Source organism: Carassius auratus, chromosome 30, assembly GCF_003368295.1.
Source record: "Carassius auratus strain Wakin chromosome 30, ASM336829v1, whole genome shotgun sequence".
NCBI classification, from domain to species: domain Eukaryota; kingdom Metazoa; phylum Chordata; class Actinopteri; order Cypriniformes; family Cyprinidae; genus Carassius; species Carassius auratus.
Genome location: NC_039272.1, coordinates 23146234 through 23170657, shown reverse-complemented (window position 1 = coordinate 23170657; position 24424 = coordinate 23146234). Strand labels below are relative to the sequence as shown.

The window sequence follows — 24424 nt, the reverse complement described above, 5'->3', positions numbered from 1 at the left end:
GAGTTGACAGATTTCACAGAAAAGTGTGTTTGTGAGTGTGTTGTATTTGTAATGACTTTAAAAGTCAGGTATTTGTCATCTTCAGTCATTTACTGTATGATACCTAGTACCAGTTTCACAGACAGGGTTTAGCCTAAACCACGATTAGGCCATTGTTTATAGTTCAAACGTGCCTTAGAAAAAAAAAACATAACTGGTGTGCACCTTGAGACAAAACAAAGGCAATTACATATTTTAAGATCATTGACAGTTTATTTCAGTTGAAACAACTCAGACTTGCACTTTAGTCTAGGACTAGGCTTAAGCCTTGTCTGTGAAACCGGGGGCTAGTGTTTTTAAATCCAGATTTGAAAAATTGTGTAGTGTATTCCAGTCTTAAAACAGCTTTTAATAATTGGCTGTTCTCAGAATAAAAGGTTCATGGACCACCCATAGTAAGGACCATCTGATGAATACTGCACTCAAAACTGGCAAGTACTGTCCAAAGTGACAAGCTCTAATCTGATTGGCTGCCTTTCCACAACTTCTGGGAGTCAAATTATCACCAAATAAATATCCATCCATTTTCCAAACTGCTTGTCGTACATAGGTCGCAGGCCAAGTAGATATCCCAAGTAGAATATAAAAAGACTGTATATTGCACTTTTCTGAATTACATAAAATATTTGATTTACATTTACATTTGAACGCACAGAAATTCTGATCAAAGTCCCATTTTCGTTCATTTTGAGTTAAATGATATATTAAAACCAAACTGTGGTTGGTTTCTTTACATGTCGGTAACACAGACGCTTCCTGTATAAATGGGTTGTTTTTGGCCAGAATAATCTAAATTTGACATTTAAAGTGGATCAGATTTACGACTATAGTCAAATGTCTGGCTACGCGTGGCTACTTGAGTAATTGACCAACAGGGTAAATAATGTCTACAAAATTATCCAAGCTTTCAAACAACTGATACAGCCCTGAGTATTCATTTGCCAAAACATAATTAACTAAATCTGCAAAGCAGTAAACAAGAGGACGATACAGTTCCGAACACGGAACTCATTAAAGTTAAGTAATGTAAGTCATAATTATGCATTTACGTCCGTTTAGTGGAGTCTCACCTCTTGGGCTTGTCTATGTGGGGCACATGGTATCCAGGCTTGCACTTGTACTTGCAGAAAGACCCAACTTTGAGGCCTGTGGCATTGCAGCGTTTGGTCTGCAGGACAGCATTGGGTACAGGAGGAGGGACCGGACAGCGCAGCTCACACAGAGCCTCGGGGAAGGACCACATGCCATCCTCCATACACGTCAGCACGTTATTACTTCCTGCCGAGACAAAGAAACAGGAGAAGCTGACTTCAGATCTGAAGCGAACCTACTTCAGTGTGCATTGTTTTTTGAGGTTGCTGTCAATACCACATTTGGCATTTACAGAGCTGACCTCTCAATCCCAAGGGTCTTTAGTTTTAAGATGTGTCAGGGTCTACCCACCCATTAACTGAGCCGGCTCCCGGCACTGAAAAGTGCACTTCTTGCCGTAGGTGGTTCCTTCAGAGAACTCAAAGATAGCCGGGTGCACGTGGTACTTGTCAGGCCGCCCGCAGTCCACAGGTTCACAGGTCACCTGCTTGTTCCATTTCCCATCAGCGCAGGTGAGGGTCAGCGTGGATTCAGACTGTTAAGAAGGAAAAAACAAAAGCAAAAGTTCAAAACATGGGAAAAAAAACATTTTATTTTCTCTAGGTCAATTCACCGCAACCGCAGCAATCTGTCAGACCAGACCATATCAAATAATACACTGGTTCAAGAACACTATATAGACAAAAAATACAACTAAATGAAATGAAATGTATTTATGTCCAGTATCTCTTGGTGAAAGGAAGCAGTTGGACGCTAGCAGTTTGAGTGGGTGATAATAAAGGGCTCGGGTACAGCATATAAAGCTCTCAGAACTGAAGACAGAGTGAGTTTGACCTGTGTGATGTCTCCAAAGACATCTGTGCTAACAGCAGAGGCACAAACCACACACGTGCCCGACCCCCCATAAGAACAAAACAGCGAAGCTTTCTGTTGAATCACTGCCATGACATAATGTGACTTGTGTTTAATTAGTGATTTGAAACTGATTTTCTTTCGGAAAACCCTGAACGAGTCCAAGTGCGCCAAGCCCAGTTCCGTGAAAATGAGACTGACGAAGCAGATCCTCATTTTCACATGAGAGTACAGTTACAAATTGTCACGAATTCATGATTGGTCATACACTTACGGTAAATTACAATAACCTTGGTGCTGAACACTAACATTTATAATGAACTAGCTGGTGTTTTTAAGGTAATGTTTACAGTAATAGCAGTATTTCCCGCTCCTGTTATACATCCATAGGTAATTTTGGTTGATTTATTACAAAAATAACAAATTAATTTATTCCAGCATGAGAACAATCCCGGTCATAGAAAGTACGAATCCTTCCTCTAACCAAAATAGACACTGCATATTTCAAAAGGTGCATGAGAACATGATAAAAAAAGTAGTAAAAAAGTGAGAGTCCTTACTCTCTCTTTCTCTCTCTCCTCACTCGGTCAAAATCCAGTCCAACAATGAAGACTAGTCGGCCTATAGTTTATTTGGACTATTTAGTTGTCCTTGTCTCTTGAGTAATATGCAGGGACATTTAAAGACCTCTTATTGACTCAACACATAAATCACTGCTTTTATTAACACAAATCCCTTACTGTGCCTGCAAACAACCAACGAATCAAACTGTACTGTGTACAAAGCAGGAATAACAGTCATGAATTTGTCACCAGCAGCACAACACTGCATTCTTCTAATAGTTCCTCAATGAATCTTCAAATGTGTGAACCACTTAGAAAGTTTGTGCTTTTACTGCACGACAGCAAATTTAAGACTTTTCTTAGCCAAAAAAAAAAAAAAGATTGTGATCTAACATGGTGTGTGGGTTATGAGACCGTTGTAATTTTTGTGTGTGGTATTAAGCATTAAGTAAAAAGTGATGTTTAACATAAACCATACCCAGCGGCTTGGACACGGGCCGTAGGTGGGCTTAGAGTCCAGACTGTTTTAATGAAGCACAGAGTAAAACATGCACTTCTCCACAGATTTCTCCTTTTGTTTATGACAAGTGATGAAAGCTGGTTGGTTCCAAAAAAAAAAAAAAGATGTCAGCTATGTTTATTGAAACAATTTTTGTGAAGCCAAAAGTTTTTGCTGGCAAGGCACAGATTATCGTGGCAAATGTTCTTTAACTTGCATACTCAAAACAAAACATCAAGATGTACAAACAGCAATTCTGTTGCTGCTTTACTGTGACCCAGGCCATCTTTTTTTTTTCTCTCATCTCTTTTCTCTTTATTGGAAATTGCAGATTTAAATGGGCTGGAATGTGGTGAGCTTATCTAATGTTCTGTACCCTCTCAGGAAATGTACCAGCACCTAAAACTGAGCAAAGCAGCGGGAAGCATTTGAAATGCAATCCAGACACAGTTACAAAACAGTTTTGCCCCCTTCTTTCCCTCTTCCTTTTCTTGCGCTGAAGCTCTTATTGAAAACAGCTCACCATGGAAGTGTGAGCCTTGAATATTTGAGGTGAAAATATGAAAAAAATATAATTGAGAAAAAAGCAGGAGACGTAAAACCAGAGTAAGCACCACAATAAAGTAAGCAGAGCCAAACAAGCAAAGAAAAGCAAACAAAAGCTAAGTAGAGCCAAAAGTTAAACTAAGCAAAACAAAAGGAAAACAAAGCAAAAAAATAAAAGACAAAATCAAAAGTGTTAAAACAAGCTAAGCTAAATAAATTAGGTAAATCAAAAATAAACTCAGTGAAGCAAAATTTAAATAAAGAAAAACACAAAATTAAAGACAAAATAAAACAAATAACAACAAAAACAGACAAAAAAGTGAAGCAAAAGCTACACTGAGCATAAATCAATAAAGACAAAAGTAGCAAACAAAAAGAAATTAAGCAAAAGCTAAAAGTAAAAACAACAAAAACAACAACAAAGCAAAGCTAAACTGAGCACAAGACAAAAATTATAAAACTAAATTAGGTAAAGCAAAAGCTAAACGTAAACTAAACAAAATGAAGAGTAACTCAACTGTCTATGAAAAGTCTCTATTTGACTTCTTCATGTGAGGGCCGCAATGTAATAAAAGACTTCATATCACTGGCTCAATAAAATCCAAAACAGAACAGTAGTCACAATCTACTCAACATCTCCCCCTAGGGTCAGAGAGACCGCCGTCTGTGTCATAACAATGCCAAAGAGCGTGTTAGTCCACATACCTGGCTTCTTTATAAAACTTGCGAGAGGCTACAGAAGTACATAAAAGTGTCATCTAACTTTCCCTGCCCCGACATCCCTGGCTCTCTCAAAGCCATTTCAAAGCTCAATGGCAGCTTAGACACGAGGTTTATTAGCCGGCACTGGCTGCATTACAGGAGCAGTAAAAGAAATGACCACAGTCACATGGGCTGTGTGGGGACGAAAAGGAAAACATAAACTGTTGTGGTTGAACAGAAGAAACACACACATGCAGGGGGCTGTTTAAATGCCCACCTGTACGGTACGTAATCCGTGCCGCAGGCACAAACGAAAACATAAACACACGCTGCTCCTGCTTGGAAGTTATATCATGACGGGTCGTTCCTTCTGGTGAACACAGGGGAAGGGGACTGCCGTCACACCGGGGGGTGGCAAGTTGTGGAGGGGGGAAGAGGGGCGTCTTCGTGCGGAGTTTCCTTCTTTTAAAACTTTACAGCTGCTGATTCCTCCTCCACTGAGTATTTAACTACCACTGACTACTGTGCCTAATTCAACACAGATGCGTCTGTTGGCTTTTCTTCTACACCCCAGCACCATCCTGTGTTTCTCTCTCCGCGCACTCACACGCGCACGCACAAATACATTGTAACACACATAAGCAAACACGCTCGACACACACGTAGGCACACACACACACACACAAACATAAGCGCTAGAAAAAAGAAGAGGAGAAACGGGGGGTAAAGCAAACCCCAAACTCTCCGCTTCCCTCTGCTCTGTTGAAATGTTGTTTGCCTAACAGTGATTTCAGGACATGCTCTGCTTTCAATAACACCTTGGCAAAAACAAGCGGCCGGCAGCCAGGAAGCTGCGGACACAAAGACATGACAATGTAGTGGTGCTTGTTGCTGTAGTTATCTGTTAAAAAAACTGTCCTCCGTTCCTGATGGGTTGCGAGATTATAACCCTCGATGCTTGGCTTGGCCCACAGCCTTATTAACACACATTTATCTCTGTCTGTTACAGCTCCTAATGTTTTTTTTTTTTTTTTATAGGACCATATTGGCACCCTCTCCATGATGTTACGGTAACAGGTTAATGATGAACTGGCTAATTTGTCTCTGACTAGAGCCTTTAGGAACACACATTATGAGCTCCCTGGAGATGGCTGATAAGCTGTAATGACTGTGCTGGGATCAGCACTTTCGCTCTGTAAAGGTACGAGGGCTCCCTCGCACTGCGTCATCAGCTCTCCTGCTCACACGCAAGCGAGACTTGGAAATCCATCACGCCAGTTTCTTTTTTAACCTTTAGATGGTCACATTTTTGTAGGGTAAACTCTGGAGCTGTCAAACAAATGCCCATTTACAATCCCATTTTCTTTTTTAAATATATATTATTCAATCTACTTAAAAAATAACTGAAACATAAATTTCTGAAAATCTGAAATATTGTTTTTGCAATGTTTAAGTACTAACACTGAAACAAAAGTCAAGTTGAATAGATACATTTAAAGAATAAAACAAAAAAGGGACAAAAGCACATAACAAAATTATTAATACTTGAACTAAAATGCAAAAATTAACAATACAAGCTAATTTAAAATATTGATAAATATTATGATTGTACATAATAACATTGCATTAAATGGGCCTGTTTTAAAGACAACACCAAATACTAAACAATATCACAAAACAAAGAGGTTTAAACACAGTGTGTGACTGTGGGTGCATTTTAAACAGATAAGTGATGGTAAAAGGAAGGGAATGTTGTTTCAGAATTCAGTATTTCAGTTTATATTTACATTGCTGTGCTATAAATGTAGCACTACTACAGTTTGGGTAACAGTCGTGGCAATCTTTATGTAAACTCTGCACTCTTACCTTACATAACCAGACCAGACATCTCCCCAATGGCCCCCGAAGCCCCCAACCCCGGACCCCAATGTGCACCGCTGTTAAATAAGCCTAGCCCTCCCAAAAGCAGAGAAAAACTGTCTGCTGCCTTTCCTTCCAAATGCGTAATAACTCACAGGCCAAGCTTCTCAGTCGACTGCGGCTGCTGGCAGAAACCCACCCAACATACAGTAGAGCCCAAGTGCTTACAAAGAACACACAGCACTTTCTCGTCTTTTCTGTTTTTACGTTTGCATTTTCCCTTTTCTTTCTTCCCCTTGTTCTCCTTCTGTCAATATCACAAGAGAACAAGCGCTGGAAAACAGAGCAGAGTTGTTTTTGAAAGACCAGAGCTGCAAATGGCCCAAAACGGTCTTTGTGAATGGGTGGGGTGAAGGATGGCCAAGGGTTTGTGGAGTTAGTGCAGCGCCAGACCCTTGGCCAGGTGGAGTGGGATAAAGGATTGCCATTGCCACCACTGGCCTTTTGTGTGGGGGACCGGGGTCAATGGGTTGCAGTAATCGCTGCTCGTTGCTTAGCGAGGGTGTACTGGGCCGGTGCCGCTGATCCGTGGCTGTGCCTTAAACTGAGTCCTCGGGGAGTGCGGTGGCGGCTGAGCATGGTGCTCCACTGTTTTGAAGGCAAATAGACTCGAACAAATTGCATCCTGACCGACTACACTCGGACACTTTCTTCACACATTCAAGCAGCGGTGAACCAGAAAATGCAAGCGCAATTAACAGATGTGCATGGCACACATACGCAAGACACAAACACGTACGCATGCAGACACAGCTACCAGACAGAGCCCTGGGAATGGACGCCACTGTTCTGTTTCATACTTTATGACATTAAAAGGACAAAAACATTTAACAAGTGAACTGTTCAGCTGCATCTGGTCTGGCAGACTCTACCTGAATCTGATCCTGAAAGCTGAATACAAGTAAAGCGAGTAGCTTTTTGACATGTATCTCTAAACTTTTCTCACCCTAATTACATGTCAATGGCTTGAAATTAAAATGGATTACATTCAATAGACTGTCCATAAGTCATTGAATCAAAATTTGTAATGTCCTAACAAGAAAGTAGTGTTTTTAACATTGATTCGAATATAAAAATGTTTCTTGAGCCCCAAATCAGCATATTAGAATGATTTGTGATGGATCCAGTGACAATGAAGACAGGAGTAATGTTGCTGAAATAATAAATGAACACATTAAAATGGAAAACCGATAATAAGCCATTAAAAAAACAAAAACAATTATTAAACTTTTAAATGACATTGCATTTATTAGTACTACTACAGTATGTCTAATGACAAAATACATATGTATATGGCACAATTGTTTTTTAAATGAACTGTACAAAAGGATCAAGTCTGTTTGGAAATTTCCAAAAGCAAGACAAACACCACTGATGTTAAATCACAAAAGGATGCTGAAAGGGAAAAAGAGGCATGTTCGTGTTAGCCAGACAGTGATTTCTGAAAGGAAACTTCCTTTCCATCAATCACAGATGACTTCTGAGGTTGCTGTTCAGTCAAACTGTTTTCTAGCCTATTACAAAAACAACAACAAAACTCTTCCAGTCAGAAGGGAGGGCGAGAGTGAGAGTAATGATTATGAAAGACCTACAGCTTCTCTTTTATTTGAGCCACACGGACTATTCCAGCAGTTCCAGGCAAAGAAAAAGACATAAAAACAACATCAAGCCAATAACAGAAAGTCCACTGGCCTGAGCGCCAGCTATTGTGACCGTTCACTTACCGTCTCACAGTTTGGTTAGAAAACCCAACGTAAGCCATAAATCTTTACTGCTACTTTCTCTGTATGTGGTCAGGGCATGAGTCAATGATTATTGTTTAATGTAATATAAACCGCTGTGTGTGCGCAAGTGTGCATGTGTATGTTTGTGTTGTGTGCTTCTCTATCAGACCTGGACAAAATACCTTGCAAAAAACTGAAGACACAGAGAGTACAGCACACACACACACACACACACACACACACACACACACACACACACACACACACACACACACACAGTGTAACTTCCACAAATACACATTCAAAGGCAATCAACCAAACTGTATTACCTGTGTTTTAATGATATCGTCATCTCTGTGTATCTTCAGTGTATATCCTCGGTTGCAGGTGATAGTACAGCGCGCTCCATTGAAGTATCCAGGACTATTGCACTTCATCTCTGCATTACTGACCATTGGCTTCTGACATTCAATGGCGTCACATGAGTAATGAACGCAACTGTGGGATTACAGAAAAAACTTACATTGTGACAGTGTCAATGCAATTCTTCTGTACAATTTTGCAGTATTATGAAAGCAAATCTGTGCAACATTGGAAATAAATGAATCAAATGAATCATTGGTTTTGAATTACTGATGATAATAAAACAACACAATAAATAATACAAATCTAAATCAAAATGCGAAACATGCATCAGCATTTACTCTATAGTAGTCCACCCATATGTTTTCTGCTGTTGTACGATTTTGGTATTTAACAGGAAAACAAATTTATGCAATCTCTCATACCAAATAAATCATTTATATCACTATAAATGTGTTTGAATTGAAGTTGTCTTACTAACAATTGTGAATCATGTTTAATGGGTGAAAAACAAAAGCTTTGCTGATGACTGTGAGGATATAGCGTGACCAAGAAAAGGCTTTTTATTGGTTTTGGTTTAAAGACAGTCCTTTATTATTAATCATTTTATTGCCATCTTTTATGCATCATGTGTTTGTAAAGTGAAGTTAATTGATTCATTTAATAACATTGTGCAACAGTGAAATAAATAAAAGTGTCATCAACTTATCACGAATAGACATCATAACATGATACACACACAAACAATTTAAATAGTATAATTACAGATCTACAGACCACATCTAAGCGCATTGGACTGGCAAAACGTTTAGTCTTCGCACTGACGTATAGCAATGCGAGATTTATTTCCTCACCTTTGGCCCATGGGGTTATAGATTTCATTGCTCTGGCATCCGCTGATAGTGATGGGGTCAAAATATTGAAAGGAGCGCAGCCCAACACCTGAGATGGCCACCAGAGGAGAGCTGAAGCTCACTATAATGGCTTTTGTCCGGTAGAAAGCCACGCTCAGGTCATGACTCACAGGAATCACCAGTGGATTGTTCCGGCAGCTCAGCCTCCAGTCCCCTGCAACCATCCAGCACAAAAATCACCTTCCACACACAGCTTGGAGTAAAAGGTGTGTTTGAAATGTTATTGAGATTGGAGATTGGGGAGATTGAGACTGACCGAGTGGGTGGGTTTGCTCTTTAGTGTCCACCAGCTGAACAGTAATGTTGTGTTGTCTCTGGTCGATGTCGGCTGTTCCGTCAGCAGCCAGGTGGATAATGACCGCCGCAGCCACCATAGGATGAGCGTAATAGGCCTTTTGGGAGACATCAAACACAAAAACAAAAACATACTCCTTCACAGTCAGTTCTATCATTGCTTTTTGTGACTTTACCAAGCAGCATGTGCTCCTGGATCAAAAACAAACTTATTTTTAACCCCAATCTTAGTCCTAACTACTATTACATTTTGAGGGAAATGAGATTCAAGGTTCTACATGTGGTTCCCCTGACTCAACCACTTATTTGTGATTACTGGAGTTTAAAGAAATTGTGCTTACAAAGAGTATTCAACCAGAAAAGTGAATATTCGCTATTGATATATCCAATTTCAAATGAGAAAATTCTCTAAAGTTCAGAGGTTTCTCATCACTACTGGAAACCTGTAGATTGGTAATAAAGCTGTTTCAGTTTAAATTAGTTTATAAGAATGTTGTTTCAGGAATGTGTACTACTTCATGTTTATGCACCTGATGTTACTTGACATCAAACTTTTCAACTGAACCCCCCCCCCCCCCCAAAAAAAAGACATTAGCATGGTTAGCCATCTCTTACCTTCAACCAATATTGTGAATTCCAGCTGTGCTGCTGAGACTCATCACAGGGAAACCAAGCGTACTGAGACACGCCATGGGACAGGTCAAACACCTTCGACTGACAGCTCTGAGCAAACAAACATAAGAGATATTTGCAAAAGCCTCTTAAGTGCCATCTGAAATTTTCTTCTAAAATGAGCATTTTTTCCCTCTGGCTCTTATGTGTGGTTTCAGTCATTTCACTTTAAAAACAATGTACAGGTTTTTTTCTTAACCATTTTTTAAAGAAACGTCTACATTAATTCAGCAAGGATGTGTTAAATCAATCAGGAATTCTACTTCAGATGCATAACAGAATGATTTCTGAAAGATCACGTGACAATGAAGACTGGACTAATGACTTTGCATCACAGGAATAAATTACATTTTAAAATGCATCCCAACAGAAAACTCTTCTTTCATATTGTAATAATATTTCACAGTATTACTTTGTTTTTACTGTGTTGTTCAAATGAACGCAGCCTTGGTGATAGACAATAGACACTTCTTTCAAAACCAAGGAAATCTTACTTTACAGCATATTTTGGACTTTAAACACAAAGGCACTTAAACAGAGTAATGATGAGGCTACAAGCCGGCAGTCCACTATGAAAATGTAATTTAGACCATCTGGAAGCTCACAATTAGCCTTACAAGTGGCCAGGTTAAAGCCAGTGAAATGGGGGTGAACAGGGTGAACTGACCTACCACTCTCTTCAGAGCAAACCGCAATGAGACCAAAACTGGCCTGAACTCCAGCGACTGCTGAGTTACAGAATTGCTCCCATGAAGACATTTGACTCTCTGTGTGAGAGTAAAGTTTATCATAAAAGTTGGTTTTCTGACATTAAGGGCAGCTTAGGACATTTTAATCATCAAAAAAGCTGAAAATGACTTTTTTTTAGGGCAGAGTGAAGAAAATACTTTAAGTAAATAAACACAGTCTTTTCTAAGTCCATATTTAGATGGAAAATCCACCCAGTTTTCACGTAAAACCCTCTTTCTAATAGACCGTTTTAAATGAATGCTGATCTAAATGCTTTTTTTAGTGGTATTTTAAGTCCAAGTCTTCTAGACTCTTCGCCCTTGTTTCACGGTGAATTGCACTGAGTGTATTTCATTTCACTGTAGAATAATGTGACAGAGAACCTCACTGAACCCCCTGAACCCAACTGTGGGGTGACAGTGTTGCAACGCTAGGTGACACTGGAGAGCTGCACGCTTCCTCACAGAGTGAACGACACTAATTATGTGTTCAATGTTTGTGTATGTGTAAGAGCAGCGGGAGCAGATCAGGGCAGCAGTGCTGGGCACAATAGACATCCCCAGGGTTTTTGGGGTGCTATGCAGAGGGTATTTTCTGCTCGGTCAGCAGTACAGGTGTGCCAATAACTGTCTGACCTTTACGCAGACCTCATTTCCCCTTCAAACATTTATCTCTCCATTTAACATCCATTCACTTTGTGCTAAAAGGTGCTTCAAACCTATAGTTCAAGGTTTTTTTTTCCAACTTCTACAAATTTAATGCAAAAGTAAAGGTACTAAAGATAAGATATTTTCTTTAATTAAGTTCTCATTTGCATTAATAAAAATTAGTTACTTTGAGTTTATTGTTTTATAGTTTGGGTATAAATTATACGAAAACATCACTGATTGAGATAAAGCTTTTTTAATGTTTTGAATTTGTTGTTGTTATTATTATTCTGTTTTTCTTTTAGTTTTAGTTATTGAGTTAAGTTTTAGTTATTTTGTGTTTTTTTTATTATTGTTAAAATGTCCATATAGATTTTATTTTATTTCAGTTTTTACTTTTAGTTATTTCAAGTTGAACTAAACAAAAATGATAAAAGTTACCCTTGCTACAAATTTTTTTATTCTTTTTTTTTAATGTATTTCAAGTAATGTTTATCAGCATGGTTTTATGGTTTAGATAGTAAAATGACAAAATAGTATTTATGTTAGTATTATAGTTGGATATTCGTTTTTAGAAATTGATTCTAACTATAAATAAAATGATAAAATAAAGATATTTTTGTGATTTTCATGTAAATTGCACATTTGGATATTTTTTTTTTGTGGAAAGAAATTCAACATACACATAAACATTGACTTTTGCAATGCAGTATAATGCATAACAGTAAATTCTTGGCCAGTAATAGTTCTTTTTTTTCTTTTTTTTTCAGCAGTTGTTCTTACATTTCACATGTACATAATCTTTCTGGACAGAAATGAATTTGTCTCTCGAAGAGGAATCATCTTACAGTTCACAGATCTAGAGGTGATGTAATATTACATGAATTAGACTAAGAGACTGGCAGTTCACTTCATTCACTACTCTAAGACAGCTCTGCAGGGAGAGAGCTGACTGGAGCAGGGGGATTCATAACATCTTTTTCATCTCTAAATGCCTTATAAAATTTGAATGAAACCATTACAAAATTAGCCGCAAAACTAGAGAATTCTGATGTAATGCTTAAAAGAGTCTTAGAAAGGGAGTATGGGGTGAAAAAAAGAGAATGAGAGGATATTCGTTTCTGCACTCCTGGCTTAGTCTCATGAGATTCCTCTCTCGCGCGCGCTTTATCGCTCTCTCTCAGCACGCCACAGTAACCTCAGTGACTCCACTCCACCACCTCCCCTCCACTGAGTCAAGTACACTACTGTACGCAGCCTGTCCTGCAACTCCGTCGGCCGCTGTGCCACACAATAAGAGAAGAAGCAATTAGTCATTCCGATACGCCGCTAACATTGATCACCAACTGAAACACTTCCAACTCGAACGAGGCCTTGATTTACATTCATATAAAATCTTTGCAAAGAGAAAGTCCACCACACAAAGGTGTATTGGCAAGGCTATTCAAAGTCATCTTAACCTATGTGCCACCATTTCCCCTTACGAGCCACAATACAGATTTTCGAAACAACAATGAGGTTCAAGCTCAACTGTGAAAAATGGCCATTTCTCAGTGCCATAAATCCTTAGGTTGCGCACAGCGTGATAGGAATAGTTTTGTGACATGATTAATTCAGGAGCTTGCACGATTTCGGGCGCAAGAGACTCGCGCTCCACAAACATCACGAGAGCGGGGAGAGGAGGAGGAGAAGTGGCCAATAAAACAGTAAAATCACAAATGTATCATGTTGAAATATCCCGGGAGTAAAACAACACAGATTTTTTTTTTTTTAGCCGTCCCTCAGAAAGAGCCAGTTCTTTACTACTTCCATGTGTGAAGGGTTAGAGCAGTGTCTCAAATCTCTCCTTAACACAATCTGCTTCTACTGTAGTTCAGTCTGACTTCATCCTCAATAGGAACATCATATTTTAGATCTGAGAATTGTCTGTGTTTTTAGTCAAAAGAGCCACTTGTCCCTAAAATGTGAAATGTTGCCGCCTCGGTAACTAACTGAAAAAAAAGAAAAGCTGAAAATGCACAAAAATGACTAAACCTGAAATATAAAAAATAATAAAAAAGAACTTACAAAATGACTAAAAATTAAACTCAAATAATACAAAAAAAAATTATAATCGTTTAAAAATAATACTAAAATAACATGTACATACTCAGTGTCATCAACCTTTCATGGGGTCTTCAACACATCCTATGTGACGTATGTGCAGATGTGCTGGTACGCTTGGAAAAGTGCTCACCTTTGTCACTGCAGGATATCCAACAGCCACCTCCGCTGGACAGTGTATCTTCTCCTCATTGGACACCTCCACCGCGGTGGCCCACTGATCCAGGAAGCCGCTCGGAGTATAGAGACCACAGTCCCTTACGCTCGCCTCCCGCTCAAAGTCCTCGCACATACCATCACCATCGTAGAAGTAACATAAGCTGGGCTCATCTTCAGAGGAGAGAGGTAGAGATGAACTTGTGTGAGAGAGTAGTACTGAACCACTGCACCAAAAGCCCATTTCAAATGCTGAGATCAGCAAACCGGTTGAGCTGCTAGCAGTTATTCGTGTCCTGAACTTGATTTCAGCAGCTCTCAAAGCAATTATCTACAACACACACACACACACACACACACATGCATCTATATTGTCTTGGATTAAGGGATGATTATATATCTATAATTTATAATTTGCTTGGGGGGAAAATCTGTTAAATTAATAATTGTGTGGGTAAGTAAATGATGAAATGAGCTCACTTACTGTAATTGTTTACATAAATAAAAAACAAAAAGGAACTTGAAGCTAATTTGAATATGTGCTAAATAAATTACAGTTCATCGATAAGCCAAATAAATGACATTCATACGGTCTAAATGATGTGCAAATAAATACCGTTTCTGTAATAACTTGTTAGCATTTCAACAGTTTAAAATTATATTTTAAATTAGCTCACTTATTGTTCAATTTGACAAATAAAAAAAGAGAGAAAAACTTAAAACTAATATGGATGGAAGCTAAATAAATTACACTTAAGCAATAGGAATAATAAAAAAAATAAAACAGGAGTCAGGCATTTTACTTATTAGTATTAGAAAAAAAAAGCTGATCCTTAATTTAGCTGAGTACAGAACATTCTTTTTAGTTTGCCATACAGTAAGTGTTGTTTAGAGCACTCGTTGTTTTACTTGGCATTACTTCACAGTGTTAATACATGGCCCTTTTTTACTGGCTTTCAAACAAGGACAGTCATAAATCAACATTCATGATGACAGACTGATTATCTTTTATGAATGTTCTTCATGTATCAGCGGCCCAGACGCATTTCTAGCAAATTAACCACGTCAATTAAAATCCCACTACCATTATCAGTTGAAGGTCTTTAATAAGAGGTCTAGACTTTTAAAATGTTGATTTGAGTTGTTTGTTCGTTGTTTTGGGCCCTGATGTGTCCCGTTCCTGTCTTTGCCCAGGCCCTGAGGTGTCAGCAAAATCTGAAAGCGTCTAGCTGACACTAAGGGAACAAGTTTTGAATTGCAACGTTCTGTCACCTGTTCAGCCATCCTGGTAATCAACAGCTACGAGGTGTCAATCATTGCAAACAGCAGTCAGGAAACAAGTTTGCAAGATGTGCACTTATCAAATCAAACACTCTTTCCCTGGCAAGCTACAAAACAATATTAACAAGGACAGACTATGTCAAGTTATAGGCATCCTCAGGCGCACAGCAGCCGCAGTACATCATTCAGAGGAAGCTACTATGTAGAAAGGGCAGCAGGATCCAAGCTGCACCTTGTCACATCACTTCCTGTGCTAAAAAAGCACAGGAAGTGTTTTATTAATACTGTGGTACCGTGTACAGTTCGCGTGACACATTCAAAACGGGGAGCTGGAAAATATGAAGAAGCGCAGGGTTGACATAGCCTTAGATCTTTGCCCTGCTTGATCAGAGGTTTGTCTTGGGGTTCATTCAACATATATGTAAGTTGCACAAAAAAAACTAAGCAGAGATAAGACATTTTATATCAGTCAAGTGTCATGCTGTTTTGGGCAAAGTAACCGAAAACTGAGACGTTGTTGAAAGTGACAGAAAGCTCCTGCTTTCCACACACTAACATAGCAAAGCAAATAGAATGTGCTGGATGTCTGTGACTATTATTTAAAGGAATATTTAAATAGTTTCTGCCAAAATCTAAAAATTTTGTTATTTTCTCACCCTCATGTTTTTCCAGATCTAAGTTTATATTTCTCAGTGAAATGCACAAGATGAATTTTTGAGCACTGCACTGGTTGTTCTGGGGTGTTCTGTATTGGCAAAAGAAATAGGATCTTGATATTTTCTTGGATTTTTTGAGTGTGTTTTCCAAAATTTCTTGAAAATGGCTCAATTCTTTAAATGGGAAACTAAAACTTCCAATAGTTTCTGGCAAATCAGCAGCTGCATCCAAAATTGCATCCTTGACTACTATATAGTTTCAATAGTTCATTAAAATGATTTAAATAGTTATAGTGATTTCTGGTGAGATTCTGAAGAGCACATCCAATGGACAGGTTACCGTGAGGCCACTGGAGAGGGGCTGTGAATGGCAGTGAAGTGATGAATTTGACACAGATAGGTCAGAGGACAATGAGAACATGACAAATTTAGTATGTCTGGATTACATCCATTCTGCACACATTCATATCATACTGAAGGTACTTTTGTAAAGGTCAATAAGTAATTTCTTATTCTAAGGAATTAAGTTATTTGGGATGCAGTCACTGTCTTAACGAGAGAGTCACTGAGTCATTAATGTAGTTGTATTCCTTCAGGAATAGAGTAAGTGTCATTTTGAATGAGTCATTTCATTGACTCATCTGATTTATATATATATATATATATATATATATATATATATATATATATATATATATATATATATATATATATATATATATATATATATATATATATATATATATATATATATATATATATATATATATATATATATATATAATTATATATATATATTATATTATAATATTATATATTATATATATATATCCATGGAGAACCTTTAACATCCGTGGAAACCTTCCATTTCACTAAAGGTTCTTTGCAGTGAAGAATGTTTCTTTAGATTATTAAAATATTCTTCACAATAAATATCTATTCACTTGTACTTGTACTACTGTGAAAGCCCCTTTTTGAATGCTTTATTATATGATTCAAGCTAAACACAATACAAAAACTCACACGAGGGGATTTTTTTTCCACATATCTTGATTTCGAAGTAACACTGTAATAGACTACATAATGTAATTAAAGTGTGCACTGTCAAGGCACTGTTAGAAAAAGCCTCATTTACAAAAAGATTCATTCATGATTTCACTTTAACATTTGTTGTTTTTACTTTCTTTTTAAGCATGTTCGATGCAAATGACTAATTTTCATTTTTTGTGTGAACTGTTCCTTTAATGCAGTAAAGGATGAACTCATTGAACCTACTCCAAAAAAGAAAAAAAGAGAAAAAAAAGCGGAACTGCCAATTAAGCACTGTCGTGTACTAGTGCAACCTCAGACTTCCAGAGGTGTCCTAGAGGTCAGACAAGACTTCAGCTAGATGAATGTTGGCTACATTCAACAGCGGACTTCAAAAAGCCCTTCTTATCTCTTCTTCTTTGCTGCCTCCTTTTCTTCTCGCTGTCTTTTTTACTCTACTCCAGCTTTCCGTCCACACGTTTAGAAGAAAAGGGGATTGTTGCATTACTGCTAACAGGAAGAAGTGCCACAAAGGTTTGCTAGTGCTCATTAGGCAGATCTTAGAGCTCTACAGCAAAGAGTAAAGTCTTTTGTGAGGGGACTTAAATGTCTGTAAGAGGGTCCAATTATGCGGCCAATTGTTTTGACAGAACTGATTAGCTCACAACTTAAAGCACTCCATTAACATCACAACCAGCTAACAAGTTTTGTGCTATAAAGGGATAGTACAACAGAACTTTCTTGGTCTTTCACACATTGTCAGTGTAGGACACCGTGTGACACCGATGACAGGTTGAAGCCATGAGATTGATGGCTGGGCGACCGGGCAGAACTGACATCAATAGAGCGCTGAGAAGTAATGTGCAATACAGCTAAATGCTGCTGGAGCAAAACATCAATCAAACTGATGCTACACTTTATATACCTTTAGTTTATTGTTCTTTCTCGTTAAAATAGTGCTAAAAAATAAGCAACCCAAAATGAAAATTCTATCATTATTTGTTCACTCTCACGTTATTCCAAATACATATGCTTGTTATACATTTTTTTCGCCTTACATAAAATAAGGTATTTTGAAGAATCATTGTGCAGCTCTTTTCCATACAATGTGTGTCATTGTATGGAAAAGAGCTGCATAATGATTCTTTAGTGTCTATGTTTTCTTATAATGCCTGACCATGTCTGCCAAGCAAAAAATAAAATAAAATAATAATAATAATAAACAATTAAAAAAACCCTGATACTACTGCACTGTATTTTCAGAAGCAGGCTCAAACGCACAAATTCGACCTTACATTAATGTTGGAAGAGGCTAAATAAAGACTTAATTTATGTTTGAACCATTCTTTTAATGTTTCTAGCTATAGATGACAATCACATACCAACACAGTTGAACAACGGCTCTTTCTTGCACTGGTTTGAGCAGCCATCTCCATTAGCAAAGTTCATGTCATCACATTGCTCTCCAAGATATCTGAAAGGCATACAGACATAAATCATTAAAATAGTCAAATCACACAAGTAACCTTACTGCCACAAATCTGTTTTAAATAAATAAAAAATAAACATCTAGTTAGTCATTTTTCAAAACATCTGTTACAAGAATGAGCAGAAATAAGGCAAGGTTCATACTTTTCCAAACAGCTAATGGAAATGTGCTCAATGAAGACAAAGATAAAGGCTTCTGTAAACAATCTTACACAAACAAATCAATTCAATGAGCCATTTTATTAATAATGTTTATTTCAGATAATTTTATTCACAATATGTTACATATTTTCGATGCATCTCGAGCTGGTTGGAAATAGACTCAAATATGTGACGATTCAAATCGGGGAACTGACTGTCTTTAGGAACGTTTTCTTTCTTTCTCTGTATAATGCAAATTTAAGTAGCAGTGCTGCTTTGTTTACAACAGCAAGCAAGGAAACGCTGTATTGCTGCTGTTCCACAAGCGCCACCTGCTGTCAGAGACATAATTTGTATTTTCATTAGCCCGTGTTGTTTTAGTAAAGATGTTTTATTTAGTATAGTTTCACAAAGCTAAAAGCAGACCATTCTGCTTTTATATTCTGCAATCAAAATTATACAATCTGATTTAGATTAACAACTGCTCCTGCTTGGGTCAAGATAAAATACAGTGGTTGCCTCTAATTTTAAATGGTAAGAGCACAGGTAAAGCCTTAGTTTATTTATATGAATGATTTATTATATTTGTATTATTTATTTGATTTTGTTTTAAATTGTAAATTTAGTTATATTATTCTACAAATATTCATTACACAAAGAAATGTGCAGCATTTTGTCCAAGCAATATGAAAGGACACCTTTTCATATATATATATATATATATATATATATATATATATATATATATATATATATATATTTTTTTTTTTTGTTGTTGTTTTTTTTTTGAAAAAATATAATATCAGAAAATCATATCGGAAAATCATATCGTGAAATCAGTATTGTGAATCACATTGCTGTGTGAATAAGGTGAATCATTAAATCCCTAAAATTTTCATAACATGGCAATAACCATTGTCACCCACAGTGGTTGCAGTAAACCACAAGGATATGTACATTTTTAATTTCCGATAGATTTATAGTGAATGCAGCGAACGTTTAGAAAGTGAACTCACTTTTGGATGAGTCCATCTCCACAGTAGGGTGAGCCCAGCTGGTGAGAGAGAGGAGGAGATGGTTCACTCTCCGCTCTTCTGGACACTGTCAGCACATGGTAGGTGTACGTCTCATCGGGCTTTAAGTCCCTGGAACACATAAACAAGGACTATTAGTATGTTTTTAACTTTTATTTAGAGAAACCCAACTCCCCAATGCTTGCACTCCTAAAACTGTAGTCAATTTAAAGTTGTGGGTCTTTACCATTCAAAGGTTTGAGGTCAATGAGAACATATTTATACAGCAAAGGCACATTAAATAACCCAAGTGACAGTAAAAATTTATCATTTTAAAAAAGAAAAAAAAAAAGAAAAAGAAAAATGCTGTTGTTTAGAACTCTCTATTAATCAAAGAGTCTTGAAAAAATGGTTTCCAAAAAGAATAATAATAATAAAAAATAAAAATAAAAAATAGAGAAATGGCACTGTTTTTTAAATTAATGCTAATAATTATAAAATGAATAAAACATTTCTAAATATTTCTTAAAAAATGTATTCTTGGTGAGCAGTACTTGGTTAGAGACTTCTTTCAAAAACATACAAATAATAATAACAATAAAATATTTTTTTTTACCAACTGAAACTTTGGAATGGTAGGGTACATATGTTTCAATGGGGTTTTCAAAAGTTTTATTAGATGTAAAAGTTTGTACTGCCGCCAAACAGACAATGGTGAACAGATATATTGCTCACATGCTTTCCATTAATACCTCAACAAAACATGACAAGAACTCATCATTTATGGCTTTATTATATATTAGCACTTTATTATAGAACTGCTTCAGATCTGCACCTGTTCCCGACTGCACTTTTCTATATTACATCCATATCACAAACATATATCACGAAAACTTTAGTATAAAGAAAAGACTTCATGCCTTTAAAAGCAATCTGCTTACTTCTACCTAAATTAAGACTGTTTAAATATTTACATCTGAGAGATGGAAAACTGCTTTGGAATGAGTGTTTATGAGACAATTGTAGTGCTTGCCATTATATAAGGCGATGACCACTCAGTGCATTTAATTTATGATTTTGTAACTGTCCCCTTTCATCTTCAAGCACCAACAATTAGATGCTAAGAAAGGATGGCTATTGAAATGTGACTCTACATAGAGTACAAAGCGTGCTGTACACACTCTGAGCTCTCATGGCTGTAATAAAACCCTTCAGGTACACGAAGCACAAGACTCAGCAAAGTAAAGCTCTAGTCATCATCTGTGCCAGGATCAGGCCTCTAAACTCAGCATAGGATCCGTCGCACGGACCACCCAAATGACCCAAGACCCCCTTGTCCCATAAAATGCATTTCCGCTCTCATTCCATTTATCTTCACCTCACAATGAAGTGCCAAGAATAGAGCGACGGAGAATGGAGGTGGAGGGAGCACAGGATCAGTCAGAGAGGCTTTTCCCTCAGACAACACGCCCATTTTATAAAAAATATATAAAAAAAATTCCTGTTAGCGACCCAGCCACTTATGGGGCTCGGGTTAACAAAAACATTTTAATCGCGACTCAGATCAACCCTTAAACCTCTGTCTGCACATGTGCCGCTCAGATCCTTTACACCGCTTTAACTTTCTGCCTGCAGGAACACAAACTTGGAGGGATCGCGCAGTGTGCGGAAAGCCTCACAGCTGGTTCAGGTATACTCAACTCAATCAGCTCCACCATGAGGCTCTAAAACCCCACAAGCTCCTCCAGCTGCAGACTTCCCAAACAGTCAAATATGGGTCAGAGAGCCTCAGTGGTGTGAGAACTGCCGAATGCCAGAGGACACTTTGCTAGAACTGCATGCTGAGTCTGAGCCAACCCCCAAAGGCAAGAGCTGGAAGATCTTGGCCCGCAATGTGGTCTTGTGGCTGTGTTTTTCTAAGACATGTTTGTTGTGGAGAGGCAGAGCAAAGCTAAAAGAGTACTGCTGCTATCCTTAACAGCCACAGTGACTCCTGAGGTAGACCGTTGGCTTGGCTTCCACAACGAGGAAAGGATATTTTGCCCATTGAATCGACTAAGTATCAATTTAGCCATCAATGTCTTGCGGCTACATTACGAATTTGCGGCGAGGCTGTTTGTTTGTGAAATCATAATAATTTATTGGAGTTTTTGTGCCATACTAAAAACACTCAGAGACTATCATTCTTAAAAATAAACCCGCAGATATAAAACTTTTTATAAGTCAGCCCGCATACAAAGACACAGTACAAAAGACAACGTTCAAATGAAATTCCATGCGAGTAATAATTCGGAGAAACCCTGGAGCTCAAACATTGCGATGTGTCACAGCACCTTCCTGTCTTCGTGTTTTCGGATGACAACAACATTTTTCAAGCCTCTGTGCTGGAATTTGTGGTAGCTCATGACATCATCACTATCCCCATGCGGGATACCCCGCAGTAGTGTGGGAAAACATCGCAGCTCTTAAGTCAATAGGCTGGGAGCGTGCAGCACTGACAGTGTTCAGGAAGCACACGGCTAGTTAAGCAAGACGGTAACCAGACACTAAAGCAGCTAAAATCTCTGGGTATAAATATGACCGGTTTCACTTCCTGAAATCATAATGGGTTGATTTCTGTCAACACATGTGGGTTTTCACCTCTCTAGAGTTGCTTTTCTTTCCCAAATTTCAGACAGAATGTATTTTTGCATTAAAAAAGACAAGTAAAAAAAATAAAAAGTTAAACTTATTTTAACATGAGTGCTGTGTTTTTAGAATGCTGTGTCATACTTAAGATGCTTCAAAAGACACAAAAATTTAAATAATTAATTTTAATGACTGTGTAATCAATGTGGTATAATCAAGTAATATCAATAGCAAATATAAATTATTAAATTATAGATATAAAATTCTGAGTCACAGGCACAGGCTGTGATGTCTCTATGATGTCAGTCCCATTTTTTTTTTTTTTTTTTTGTGGTCTGCACTTAAATGCAGCTGGACTTTGAAACAAACTAGCAGAAGAGTGAGATGTACAAGTCTGTCTTTTCTGTTGCTTGTGATTGAGCTCTACAGAGGAGCACACTCATCCTCTTTAGTTGTTTTTTTTTAAGGTACTTCTCTCTTTCAGCCCACATATTGGAAAAATCATATAATAGTATTCGCTGTATACCTTCAAAAGAAATCAAAATGATGCTTATAATGCCAAGCCCTCTGTGCAGCTGCTCGCTGCTTGAAGCGTTTAGGAGGAGAATGATGATCGAAAAACTTAATCACTTCAAAGGAGTGGAAATAATTAGTCATTTAAAATCAAAATCAGATTTCATATGGCTAAATAAAACAACAACACAACCTAAATCATATAATTTACCGCACCACAGATGTTTAGTCGGACCGCAACTCAACCCAAGAGATCCATCAAGTGGTGCTTACTATATGCTCCATGAATAAAAGAGAAACACGCCGCTGGAATCCATGACAGAGGAAAATGTGAAATTCTTGCAATGTTGACCTTCAAGTAGCTAATACGTAATCTCTTCAGATTACTACTGTAGACGATGCACAAACACAGATGTCTAACCCAGAATGTCTTGCTTGTGAATGGGTACTATTCTGAATTCATGAATCATGCATGTTTTTCACAGCCTTAAAGCAATTATCCATCAAAGAATTATACACACATACATACTGTACATTTTCCCTCATGTCATTAAAAAAAGTTATGGAAATATGGAAAAAAAGAAAGATTCTGCAAAAAAATCTGGGTAAAGAATGTTTAGAAAGTTCGCATTTTACAAACAAAAACAGCAGCATATGGCTTTGGAATATCATGTAGGTGAGTAACCACAACATTTTAATTTTTTGGGTGAACTATAGCTTCAAATTCACAAGACAATGCTAAATTTGCATACCTTGTGCATGCTTACGACACACAGCGCTGATTTGTGGGTTGAGTGTGTTCACTTTGTCTTGTTGGCCTGTGACATAATCATATTGATAAAGCTGCAAATGAAAACAGGGGTGTGTGAAGCACTATGGAGGTTCTCAGAGGCCATGCTGCTTAATCACTCTCCATACTGTAGCAGCAGTGATCTATAGCGGCTGTTCTTTGGCTGAGATCCGATATTATAGCACATTCCCCTGCTACGCTGAAGAGCTCTCATTAGGAAGCCTGCCTCTTTTAGCCAGACACCACTTTGATTGGGGCTGCTTTCACTGGTCACAATGAGTGATTGCCTGCCTCTATTGGAGCAGAACTAGGCTTGCACCTGGAGGATGAAATGGCCATGTAATTTTGCGCCACTCTGGAGCTGACAAAACATTTTATGGCCCTTGTTTTCCTGGACGATATGAAAACGATCTCTAGCTAATTGTCACAAAGCAATGAAGGATCAGGAAAGGACACCCACACTGAGGACTGAAAGAGAGGAGAAGTTATAAAAATAAGACAAAATAACTGTCAAGAATCATGGCTGCAATTCAGGTAGTAAACTGTTCAAATCTCATCAAATGATTCCTGTTAATTTAGTAACATTTCCTAGGAGTCCTTGAGAAAAACAACAACCTATAACTCAATTACAGCTAACAGTAACTTTAACTTGCCCTATCATCAATAAATAAAGAAAAGATAACAAATAAAATAAAATGAAAGAATATATAGACATTTACTTTTATAATGTTACAAAATATTTATATTTCTTGTTCATATCGAATCCAACTACTGCAGTACATTCATTTAGACTAGCCTCAGTGCAATAATAAAACAGTGCTCCAAACAGTCTGAGATCTAGAAGTTACTGTAAATCGCTTGTGCTGATACTGAATAATGAATTTCCCAATATCTTGTATTAATCCCTAAAATAGCTTTCTCAACGGCACTTTCGCTCTGCGTTTATGAATTTCAGATGCGGGGAGTTTTCCGCTGATCCCAGAGCAGTACAAGCCTGCTGATACACTGATACATTTTCTCACCATCTGGTGAATACAGCTGTGCAGCATTAATACATAAAACAAACCTTT

At 37.7% G+C, this 24424-nt stretch overlaps 1 protein-coding gene across 2 annotated transcripts in view; it reads right to left on the bottom strand.

Annotated features, from left to right (window-relative positions):
• The window catches only part of pappab (pregnancy-associated plasma protein A, pappalysin 1b), a 67201-nt gene that overhangs the window by 15491 nt on the left and 27286 nt on the right, over nucleotides 1-24424 (bottom strand). For both annotated transcript variants that reach the window (XM_026212283.1, XM_026212284.1), the window contains exons 8-16: nucleotides 19427-19555; nucleotides 18164-18255; nucleotides 13793-13989; nucleotides 10124-10231; nucleotides 9471-9606; nucleotides 9155-9368; nucleotides 8267-8435; nucleotides 1483-1666; nucleotides 1110-1317 (exon numbers count right to left, since the gene is read on the bottom strand). In XM_026212283.1, the coding sequence (XP_026068068.1) occupies nucleotides 1110-1317; nucleotides 1483-1666; nucleotides 8267-8435; nucleotides 9155-9368; nucleotides 9471-9606; nucleotides 10124-10231; nucleotides 13793-13989; nucleotides 18164-18255; nucleotides 19427-19555 (1437 nt within the window). The remainder of the gene's footprint in view (nucleotides 1-1109; nucleotides 1318-1482; nucleotides 1667-8266; nucleotides 8436-9154; nucleotides 9369-9470; nucleotides 9607-10123; nucleotides 10232-13792; nucleotides 13990-18163; nucleotides 18256-19426; nucleotides 19556-24424) is intronic.